Here is a 12,471-nt window from a genome sequence, read left to right as displayed (position 1 = left end):
CTCTCCCAGTAGGTGATGACCCTACAAATATAGTCCCTTTGTCCCCAATTTGCTATTCCCTTATCTGCTATATTTTTCTCCCAATAACATCTCTGTGTAAATTTACTCTGTCTTTATATATACTTATTGTCTGTCTCTTCCCATTAGAATGTCATGAGATCTAATCCTTTGTCTTTTTCCGCAGTACCAACAGCAGTGCCTGGAACAAAGTAGGTGGCTTATTAAAAGTCAGTTGAGAGTGAAATAAGTCAGGCAGAGAAGGACAGATACCATATGTTTGCACGTATAGGTGGGTTAGGAGGAACTTAACGGAGGACCATGGGGGAGAAGAAGGGGAAAAAATAGTTGGGGTGAGGGAGGCAAACCATGAGAGACTCTTGAATGCTGAGAACAAACTGAGCGCTGATGGGGGTGGGGGGGAGGGGAAGGGGGGTGATGGGTATGGAGGAGGGCACTTGTGAGGATGAGCACTGGGTGTTATATGGAAACCAACTTGACAATCAACTATTTAAGAAAAAATAAATAAATAAAAATAAAAGCCAGTTGAATAAATGAACAAACTAATTAATATATATGAACCGTTATGTGCTTCTAAGCATAATGATGAGAAAATGATGAATTCAGTACAAAATATAGATCCACTGTGAACACAGAAGAAATAAAGGTAGCATTTGGCAGTTAACCAGTGATTCAGAGAAAACAGCCAAATTAGGAAAATAAGGCCAAATGAAGTCCACACCAAGGCTGAATTAGCAATGTGAATTTACCTACACTGATCAAATTGCTAAATCTCCATTGTGTACCTTCTAGATGCAAAAGTAGAATCCTCTATGTTCACCCCTTAATTGCAAAATAAACAGTCAGACTGTTAGAGTATAATTGGGAAAAGGGCATTAAATATGTGTCCAAAATCTTAAATATTAACAAAAAGCATCTGGGAACCTGAAGATGCTGTGCCAGCTGCAGGCCACAGTAACACGGGTTAAAAAGTTCACAATAGCAACAGGTGCTAGAAACAGGCTATTGAATTCAGATAAACACGATTGCTGTGGGCAGAGGTGGCAGAGACAGTATTCCAGAGACAGGGAATGGTATATATCTTAAAACATGGAGTCAAACAGCATAGTGGCATGGAACTGTCAGTAGTTGGCACTGCCAGAGTAAAAAGTAGGATATGAGAAAATATAAAGTGCAAAATATAATCTGGGGCTGATCATAAAGGTTCCTGCTACCATACAGAGGAATTTAGACTTGCACATAATGAAAACACAAAGCCACAGAAGAGTCTTACACAGTAGTGTCGCAGAAAGAGAAATTAAGGACGAGTGAATTTAGATTCAAGGTAACCTGTTAAAATGTTACAGCGAATTGGTAATATCTATCAACATTACAAATGTATGGCCCTCTTCAACTAGGAATTTCAGGATTTTATCATATCGATACACACACAGAGACACGTATATATGTAAAACAATATTTCTGAAAATTATTCTTTATTCTATAGTTTGTACTGGCAAAAAACAATCCAAATAGCATAAATGTTGGTCATTGGAAATTGTAAATTTTAAATTAAAATTTTAAAATTTAAATTTTAAGATTTTACAGTCATTTACTCTCTAATAAATGGGGTGTTTCATAATCACTATGGAGAATGAGAAGGCTATAGAATGTACTTATATAAATATCAAACCTATATTGTTAAGTGTAAAAAGTAAATTTTCAGAGCAGCATGTAACATATTAATATTTTTTAAAGTTTTTTAAAAATATTTTTATTTATTTCTAGGAGAGAGAGAGAGAAACAGCGTGAGCAGGGGAGGGTCAGAGAGAGAGGGAGACACAGACTCTGAAATAGGCTCCAGGCTCTGGGCTGGCAGTCAGCACAGAGCCCGACGCGGGGCTTGAACCCACGAACCGCAAGATCATGACCTAAGCAAAAGTCGGACACTTAACTGACTAAGCCACCCAGGCGCCCCCATATTAATATTTTTGTAAAGAAATACATACAAACAAAATTGGAATAATTATTGAGTTCTAGAAAAGTAAAGAATTAAATCCATTTTCCATGTTACAAGCCTATTCCACTTGGGATAGAAATGAGGATAGAAGTGACCAAATATTCAAGAGAGTTTTCAGATGGTAGACTACATGAGACATAGTAATCAACTGGATGTGCAGAGGAAGAAGAGAAAGGACTATAGAAGATAACAGCTCTTGGCTCACATGGAAAGCTAGAAGATAGGCTGCCACCAATGGTGACATCTATAGAGGTTTAGGAGGAGAGGTAAATTTAGTTTGAAAATAATGAATTTTAGGGGCACCTGGGTGGCTCAGTCAGTTAAGTTTCCAACTTAGGTTCAGGTCATGATCTTGTGGTTCGTGGGTTCAAGCCTGAATTAGATTCTGTGCTGACAGCTCAGAGCCTGGAACCTGCTTCCAATCCTGTGTCTCCCTCTCTCTACTCTCCTGCCCTGCTTGTGCTCTGTCTCTCTCTCTCAAAAAGAAATTTTAAAAAATTAAAAAAAAAAGAAAATATTGAATTTAGAAGTATGTGAGAATCCAGTAACCAACATGTGTGTGTATGTATGTGTGCTGCACTAACGAAGAAACCCTGAAATCTCAGTGCTTACTACAAAATGGCTTAAATATGCAGTGACTCCAGGAAGTCTCCAGGGCAGCTCCTTTCCAACCAATGAATTGGAGATATAAGACATTTTCATCTTACAATTAAGCCTTTTGAATACTTGGGTTCCTCACTGGCAGGATAAGAAAAGTCAGAGGATTGGACATTGGCTTTTATTTTTTTTAATGTTTTATTTATTTTTGAGAGAGAGAGAAAAAAACAGCGTGAGCAGGGGAGGGTCAGAGAGAGAGGGAGACACAGAATCTGAACTAGCCATCAGCACAGAGCCTGACGCTGGGCTCGAACCCACAAACTGTGTGATCATGACCTGAACCGAAGTCAGATGCTTAACCGACTGAGCCACCCAAGCACCCCGGACATTGGCTTTTAAATGTTTGAGCCCAGCACTGCCATATGCCACTTCCACTCAGAGCCCAACATGGCTCTGCCCAGTTCTGAAGGGACTATGATATTTGAAAGAGCATATGAAATCCACTGCTATGTATTCATTATCCTTCTAAGCCATGTGATATTCCCACAAGATATGTTTTAATATCCCCACTTTCTAGATGAAAGAACACATTTTAACAAACCCACGCAGTGCTTTTGATGCTTGTTGTAGCTAGAGAACCACTGCTCTTCGGCCCAGACGGGTATTGAGCACATGAAGGGGTTATCTCTTCAGTGTGAGCACTGCGACCAGCTGCACACCCAAGGGTTGATAGGAATGACATCCAACCAGGAATACTCACATCACAATTACTGAGCAGTTGTTAAAACCATGCCTCTGGACCCACCCAAAAACAGGCTGACCTCGGTCATATCTGTTTCTTTAATGTTCTTCCAGCCAATTCTAATGTACACTCTTAGATGAAATCATTGAATTAACAGCTTTTAAGTTGGGACAAGAAGTGGAGGGTCTATATAGAATATATATACAGTCACCTCTGGGGACAAGAGGTAGCATTTCTTGTAGGGATTAAAAGCATAGCAAAGGAGTGAGCTTTCTCATAGAACTAGAAACTTAGTTTCTCTCTGCCTCTGTCATCTATTATATTGGGTAATAATAATGGAAAACTTACATGATTATTGTGATTATTGGATAAAATTAAAAGACTAAGCACAATGACTAGTGCAAGGTGTTTAACAAATCTTAGCTGTTCATTTATCACTATTTTTATTGATAAGATAAATCAGATAAAATGGCAGGCAGGAAGGAGAAACCCCTAAAACCAGACTCTGTGTAGTGGTTAAAAGCAAGATATTTGGAGTCACAGGGGTGCCTGGGTGGCTTAGTCGGTTAAGCATCCGACTTTCGCTTAGGTCATGATCTCGCGGTTCATGGGTTCAAGCTCCGCGTCGGGCTCTGTGCTGACTACTGGCTCAGAGCCTGGAGCCTGTTTCAGAGTCTGTGACTCTCTCTCTCTCTGACCCTCCCCTGCTCACATTCGCTCTCTCTCTCTCTTTCTCTCTCCTAGAAATAAATAAAACATTAAAAATTAAAAAAAAAAAAAAAATATTTGGAGTCACAAAGCCTGGACTTAAATCTAAGTTCCACTATCAATGGAACTTAGGCAATGTAAAAAAACTGATCTTTGTCACTGTTTTCTCATCTGATGAAAAAAGAGAAAAATTAAGAAAGGACAATGAGAGAGAATACATGGGGGGCACCTGGGTGGCTCAGTCAGTTAATCATCTGAAATCAACTCAGTTCATAATCTCACAGTTCATGGGTTCGAGCCCCATATTGGGCTCTGTGGTGACAGCTCAGAGCCTGGAGCCTGCATTACATTCTGCGTCTCCTTCTCTCTCTGTCCCTCCCCTGTTTGCACTCTGTCTCTCTCTCTCAAAAATAAACATTAAAAAATTTAAAAGAGAGAGAATAGATGTAAAATATATAGGACAGTGCCTGGTACACAGTCCTCAACACATTACTGTTATAATAATGAAGCCATAATTCGTTCTGTTATTCTTCACAATCACTTTGGACAGGTCTACTAGAAAGTGAAATCAGTGTAAAAACACTGACTTCAAACACAGTTTCTTTGCTGGAGAGAGGTCCTACTAGCATAAAACATGCTTTCTTTTATGTTCTGTAGGCATGGGGTATAACTCAACAAACTGAATTTCAAGCCTGACTTTATCACTAAGTAACAAGTTGTGTGACTTCCACCAAGTTTCTCAGTATTTCTGAAGTACAGTGGAAAGAAAGGTGAGTGGTATCTACAAGAAAGAGGATTATTACATAGATTAAGGTTTGGGGAAGCTTGTTTCTCACTAAAGAATCAATACAACAAGTCTAATATAAAATATAGACAGACATCAGCTGATGAAAGCTTACCAAGTATATCACGGGATCAGTAGCCAATCTGAATAATGACTAAGAATTTAGTATATATCCAATTTTAAATAAGTATAAATTGCCTGTCACCTAAAACTTGACAAGGTTTCGCATTTTTAGTCTCTCTGAAGTCCCAACTACAATAAAATTGTTATATTGCATTGTTTTTTTAATATGTTTTTCCCAAATATTCATTCATTTCCTGATATGGTAGAAATCCCCAGAAAGCAACATGATCAAAGAATCACTCATAAAAAAAAAATTACCATTCAGTAGAATCAAAGTAATCTCCTTAAAAGGATTTTTACAGGGGCGCCTGGGTGGCTTAGTCGGTTAAGCATCCGACTTTGGTTCAGGTCATGATCTCACGGTTTGTGCGTTCAAGCCCCCCCTCCATGTCGGGTTCTGTGCTGGCAGCTCAGAACCTGGAGCCTGTTTCAGATTCTGTGTCTCCCTCTCTCTCTGCCCCTCCCCTGCTCATGTTCTGTCTCTGTCTCAAAAATAAACTATAAAATTTTTTTTTAAAAAAGGATTTTTACAGTCAAGATATTTTTGATTCATAAAAAGAAACATATTCAAACATTAAATAACAATGTGGTAAAATAATCTGCAAAACTCTACAGCTCTAAGTCTATGAATGCCAGTCTCCATGATCATGTATGACAGAAAATGTCTACTATATTTTCCTTAGCTTACCTCAGAATTGCTCCCCTGCAGAAGAGGAGATTTGGGTTCATGCTGACTTGTACTCATCTCTTTTGTAGAATGAGTCTCCTCTTTGTGTTTATCTGGATTAATATCCTTGATAAACCGATGGGCAACGTCCAATACATTGGATAGTATTTGAGATTTTGTCTGTTAAAAAAGGAGTAGAATATGACTTAAAAGACTAGTATGTCAGCCTATGTAAGTTAGATACATTAAATCATATTTTTATTATTCTTGGATTAGTATAATTCAATACATTTTATTTATATTTCAAAATAAAAATTAACATTTATATCAACCAATATAGTAGTGATAACTTCCATCTACTGAGGGGCTAGTTTGTGCTCTTACTATCCTAAGGACCTTAAAAACATGTCATTTAATCCTCAGGCCAACTCTAAAGCATAACTATTTTTGTCTCTGTTTTAAAGGTAAAGAAAAGCTCTGATGATTTAAATAACTTAGGCCTGGTCACATGGTGAGTGGGTGGCAGAGCTGGGAAATGACCCCAGGTGTGTATAATTCTAATGACTCACAGCCTTTCCACTATGTCAACCCCAAATAGATAGATGTGTCATTTTGTGCACGACATAGCTAAAGAACTAAATATAGCTAATCTAGTAGGAGTCTGAATAAGCAGTAATGAGCATCCCTTGTTGATAAAACATCTTTAGAAAGTATTAACTATTCAGAAGTGCACGTCAGGAAGTGCCTCTACCTATAGGTTCCCTGGTAAATTCCAAGTTGTTCCTCATATGTTTGCTCATGAGTTTCAATGACCAAAGAGGCCTTTCCTCCTCTACCATTTCTTTATGTGGCAAACTCCTACTTCTGGATTCATCCCAAGTTATTCCCAAGATCCAGGAAATTTTCCTTGCTCTGCTACCTCTGGTTGTGTGCGATGCCCATCCTCTGTACCCTCTTCATACCCAAAATAGATCTCTACCAGCTCATAGAATATTGATTTTACATCACCTTTTGGTATTTATCTATTACATCATACCACATAAGTTTATAGAAGAAAATAATTGTGTTTTATTAAATCTTTCTATGGATATCATGGTGCCTGGCATATACAGTAAAAATGAGGTGGGAGAGGGAGGGAGAGGAATAACTGCAGAATAAAATATATAATTAAGTAAAAGATTAAAAAACACTTTCCACATGCTTTCGGAGTAACTGAAAAGGAACAGGCAATTCTTGGAAAGACCCTAGTCTCTGACCCTAGTCTCCTATCAGCAACTACCCTGGTCTGCCCAAGGATGCTGCAGGATTCTAGATCCCACCTAGGCTTGAACCAAACTGCCAGGGTGAGGCTCTCTGAATACCTGGTATTAGAAAATCAAGCAATAAGTCTTACTCTGTTAGCAAATGTCCTCAAGACAGAGAATAACTTCAGCAGGGATTTGAAATAATTATTTTGTACCTTCCCATGGAAATATTCCTATTTTTAAATATTCATCTAGTTACCTGTTTAAATAACTAAGATTACACTGAAGCTTTCTAGTTATGACCTTTGTAGATCTGTTAAACTTCAGTGCAATCTCATTCTAGAATAAATCAGTGAAGATAAAATTAATTGTATTTCACACTGAATTAATGAATTATATATGAAAAATGACTAACGTGGGGATGCTGGGTTGCTCAGTCAATTAAGCATCTAACTCTTGATTTCAGCTCAGGTCATGATCTCACCATTTGTGAGATCTACCCCCACACTGGACTCTGTAACTGACAGCAAGGAGCCTGCTTGAGATTCTCTCCTTCCCCTCTCCATCTGTCTCTCTGCCATTTGCTTGTATATGCATGCAGTCTCTCTCTCTCTCTCTCTCAAAATAAATAAACATTAAAAAAAGAAAATGACTAATGTGATCTATGATTGATATATATGTAAATACATATATGCACAAATACCTGTGGTATTTGCTCCAAATTGTCCCAACGATCATCACAAAGTCTATATAGGTCTATATAATCCTTATTTTCAACAGAAATTCAAGACAATGGTAATCCTTTACCCTTCCAGAAATATCTGTATTTTAACACATTTTTTTAAAAGGAGTAATCCAAGATAAGCCTGATTTCAAATTCCCTAGAATAGAGATCTATTGATTTCAAAGATGATTAGGATGTCTAGTTTTCATTTTACACATTTTTAAAAGTAGTAAATAGTACTAATTTTACATAAAATTATCAAGACATAATTATTTTCAAATATATTAACATAAACAAGATTATTCCTGTCCTAAAATGAATCTTGCTACCAATGTTTCCATTAATTGCTATAACATTTTTAGGCAGGATATTAAGGGACTCTGAAATGGCACACACACACACAAAGATTTCATTTTTAAATTTGCTTCTAAAAAATAAGATTAAAATCATGGATAATTAATAAAATGAGGTCCTACAATTGAATATCTTAAAGTTCTGTTAATTTGTTATAAACAAAATGCCAACAAATGGGAATTTTCTTTCTTAGACCATCTTACATTTAAATTTTACTTTTCTCAGTCATTAGAGTGTATATGTCATTTTTCTTATTCTTAAAATAAACATGCAAGGAAAGGGAATAGATATTATGATCCATATTACATAGACAAGGAAATTCAAGCTCTTAAAGCTTACCTGAAACCAAATGGATACAATATATTGGAGCTTGAGTTAGAACCAAGGTCTTCCTCCAGCCTAATTCCTTCTCCCTACTAAATTACACTAACACAAATAATGTGTTTTACTTTTGAAGTCCTGAGACTTACAATATATTAATTTTTATCTCAATAGATATGAACATTTTTCCTTCCTTTAAAAAAAAAAAACCCTCTAATTCCAGGGGCACCGAGGTAGCTCAGTTGGTTGGGCAACTTTGGCCCAGTTCATGATCTCACAGTTTCTAAGTTTGAGCCCTGAGTCAGGTTCTGTGCTGACAGCCAAGAGCCTGGAGCCTGCTTTGGATTCTGTGTCTTCCTCTCTCTCACTACCGCTTGCTGTCTCTGTCTCTCTCCAAAACAAATGAATCATTAAAAAATTTTTAATGTAAAACAACCTATAAACCTATACATAGTTGTTTATGAAAGTATTAGATTGTTTTTAGTTTTTGTTTCTAACTTATTCTGCTTGTTTATTTTCATGTTTTACTAAGCACTAGCAAATTGAAGGCAGAAATAGAGATTCTTCTTTACTTGTGGGGAGGCATGTGAACTTTGCAAAAAACAAAACATATGAACAACAAAATTAAAAGTACTCTTTAAGAGTAAAATTATAGGACAAACTTAAAACATCTAGCTCTTAAGTTAAAAGGTATGAAAGTTAACAAAATCATTAAGATTAGAAATTTACCACCATGCTATAACATACTATTTTACAATACTTATAACTACCTAGGTATGTGAAAAATATATCATAGATATGTTAATTATTTGCAACTTCCTTTTGCCTAGATCCAGTCTCCCATACTTACTCCAGAGAAGAATCTACAACTAAATACTAGACACACCTCTCCACAAACACAAGTTCTCTCCCTTGAACCTGGGTGGAACTCTGCAATGGTTTAACAGAATGTGAGAAGTAGTAATGAATTTCATTTCCAGTGGCAAGGTAGTAAGAAACTATGCCTTTTACTTTTCAGCAAGCTTTGTAAATGGATGTGCAATGACATTGGAAGTAACACATCTAACTAAGATGGTGGCACTACATAGTAAAGTCCCCAAATCAAGAGTGAAGGGAGGTTTAAAATCAGATGTCCTAGGAACATCCATGTTGAATTCTGTGTGAGTAAAATTAAACTTTTACTCTTTTAAACCACTGAAATTTGGTTCTTCTACTTCCACAAGCATTACCCTTAATATGTAGCTTCATGTTTGGAAATTACTCCTAAATCAATATTCTGTTTCAGCTAGAGGGAAGGAAGGAAGGAAGGAAGGAAGGAAGGAAGGAAGGAAGGAAGGAAGGAAGGAAGGAATGGAGGGAGGGAGGGAGGGAGGGAGGGAGGGAGGAAGGGAGGAAGGAAGGAGAGGGAAAGAGAAAAAGTTTTAAAGGTATTTCCTATTTAAAAACACACATAAATATTTTATTTCTATGTTTTGCTAAAGTTTTCCTCTCTGTTTGGAAAAGCTAGCTTTCCTATTGTAATTCTATTTATCATTTTAGGTCCAGACCAAATGTTATCCAGTTCCAATGTATATCAATGGCATTATTTAAAAAATAGCTCAGAAGGGCAAATTATTTAATCTCTCTGAAATGAGTTTTCTTCAAGTAACTGCAGCAAAATTTATATATTTTCTATGTGCCCTTATACTTCCTTCCACACATCAGTACTAGAACTTTGTTCCTCAGTGTGTAATCTATATATCAGCAGCATCACCATCAACTGGAAACTTATTGAAAATACAAAATCTCAGGTACCATTCAGAATCACTGAATCAGAACTTGCAGTTTAATATGCAACTTGAATGCTCATTAAGGTTTAAGAATCATTGTGTCCTAATACTTACCACTCAGTTATGTTACAACTGGTTAAATACATCTGTCCTCCCTTTTGTGATTGTGAATTCCTTGGCAGAGGGGACCAGGCCTTATTCTTCCTTATATACCATGCTTTATATCGCCTTCTTTCGACTCTCCTCCCTACGGCCCTATCCTTCACACTTTGCAACTAGAACATTGCTTGACGCTGGTTAAATACTTGAGAAATGTTGATTGAATCAAAATTTGCTGACTTACTGAGATAAAAATGACTAAAAATTCTATTTGAACATTCCTTCCATATACTCAAGCTTTCTAAGTCAATGTCAATACAGGCAAAATCAATGGCACTCTTAATAATAGCACAAAAGGGAAAAAATCATTTACCTCTCTATGCCTAAGCGTTCTGCACCTATAAAATGGAGACAATATCCACCTTGCAGAGCTATTGTGAAAAAATATACATCCTGTATGAAAATCACCTAGGAGAGTGATGACACAAAGTAGTGCATTCAAATGACTGCTACCATTTTATCTAGATCACAATACACTATTTCTCCGTAAGTAAAAGAAATAGTTCAAATATCCAGAAAACAATTTCTGCTCAATTCAATAGGCAGAAGTGGGACTTTATGACTATGGTGTAGTGAAGGGGTCAGTAAATAAGTCTATCCCCAAAAAACAAATGTTAAACTGGATAAAAAAATTTTTACATTGCTTCTGGGCTCTGAAATCAACCAAAATCAAACAACAAGTTGAAAAGTATTTACTCAAGAAAAAACACTATGACAATTACTGAAGAATAGCAAGAATCTATGGCTTTTTTACATGGGTTGGCTCCTATCTTATATTTCCCTTCCCAAGTTGGTCAATGTTACTAGGGCCAGACTGGCCTTGCTGAACAGGGAACATGCTTGATTCCTGGAAGAGGGTAGAATCTTAAAGCGGTGTTAACAATGAGCTAGGAAATCTGGTTATAAGTGGACCTACAGCTCTGACAGCCTGAAGTGTTGGTCCCAATTAGAGTGAGCAATGGACCAATCGAACATTTAGTGGGATGATTCTGAGAATGAGAGAGCTACAGAAGGGCTGCTCAAGAAATGGAAATGATAAAGAAGAACCAAATGAAAATATTTAATTATGACCTAAGTAGATTAACAAAAGATTTGAAATGGAAGAAGAAAAATTCAATGTACTTGAAGAAAGATAGAGATCAATGATTTAATTTGAAAAGCAAAAAGTAAAAGATTAAAGAAAATGAAAAGACCCTTACAGACCTATGAGACAGCATCAATCATCCAATATATATTGAGTGAGTGTGTCAGGGGGAGAGAAGTGAGGAAAAATGTACATATGAAAACATAATTGTCTCAAATGTCTCATATCTGATAAAAATTATTACCTTAAAAATCCAAGAAGCTTAACAAGTCCCAAGAAAGGTAAATATAAAGAGATCCATACCAAAACACATCATAACCAAATTATGGGCAGCCAAAGGTAAACATAAAAACTTGAAAGGAATGAGAAAAATTACTTATCACACTGAAGAGCACATAAATATGAATAACAAACTGATTTTTGCATCTGAAGAAAATGAGAGAGCGAAAAGAAGTAGAATGATACAAAGTGCTGAAAGGAAAAAACTACGAAAAATTATTTTTTATTCAGGAAAGCTGTCCTTCAAAAACGAAAGCAAACATAAAGACATTCACAAATAGGCAAAGTACGAGATAATTCATTACAAGCAGATGTGCCTTACAAGAAGTACTAAAGAAAGGTTTTAAGGCTGAAAGGTATTAAATCCAACAGAAGAAAGACAGATCCCCAGAAACGTAAATATATGGGTAAATATAAAAGGTATTTAAATATTTCCCTTTTCCTCTTCTTAACCTCTTTTAAATGCATAAAGTTACATACAGTAGTAACTTTGACACTTTATTATGGATTTATACCATTAACATATAATATATAACCCACACAAAGAATTGGAGAGAAAATAGAGCTACAAAGAGAGCCAGGTTACAATATTTTACCACAGTTAGTATTAACATGAAGTAAAGTGTTAAAGATGTATAGTGTAATACTCAGAACAGCCACTAGATATATAAATACATGCATACACATGCGCACATGAAAACACACACACACACACACACACAAAGTATTTTCGATGGCACAATAAAAACATCTTTAGGGGCACCTGGGTGGCTCAGTCAGTTAAGCATCTGACTTCAGCTCAGGTCATGATCTTGCAGTCTGTGAGTTCAAGCCCTGCATTGAGCTCTGTGCTGACAGCCCAGAGCCTGGAGCCTGCTTCAGATTCTATGTCTCCCTCT

At 36.5% G+C, this 12,471-nt stretch overlaps 1 protein-coding gene across 2 annotated transcripts in view; it reads right to left on the bottom strand.

Annotated features, from left to right (window-relative positions):
• ZBBX (zinc finger B-box domain containing) overlaps window positions 1-12,471 on the bottom strand; it is a 119,925-nt gene that overhangs the window by 51,301 nt on the left and 56,153 nt on the right. For both annotated transcript variants that reach the window (XM_039241933.1, XM_039241934.1), the window contains exon 9: window positions 5,660-5,818. In XM_039241933.1, coding sequence (XP_039097864.1) covers window positions 5,660-5,818 — 159 coding nt within the window. The remainder of the gene's footprint in view (window positions 1-5,659; window positions 5,819-12,471) is intronic.

The sequence above is a fragment of the Hyaena hyaena genome, unplaced genomic scaffold (genome assembly GCF_003009895.1).
Source record: "Hyaena hyaena isolate Hyena2069 unplaced genomic scaffold, ASM300989v1 scaffold_200, whole genome shotgun sequence".
Classification (NCBI taxonomy): Eukaryota; Metazoa; Chordata; class Mammalia; order Carnivora; family Hyaenidae; genus Hyaena; species Hyaena hyaena.
The sequence above is the reverse complement of the archived record's forward strand: the minus strand, read 5'-3'. Positions and strand labels throughout refer to the sequence as shown.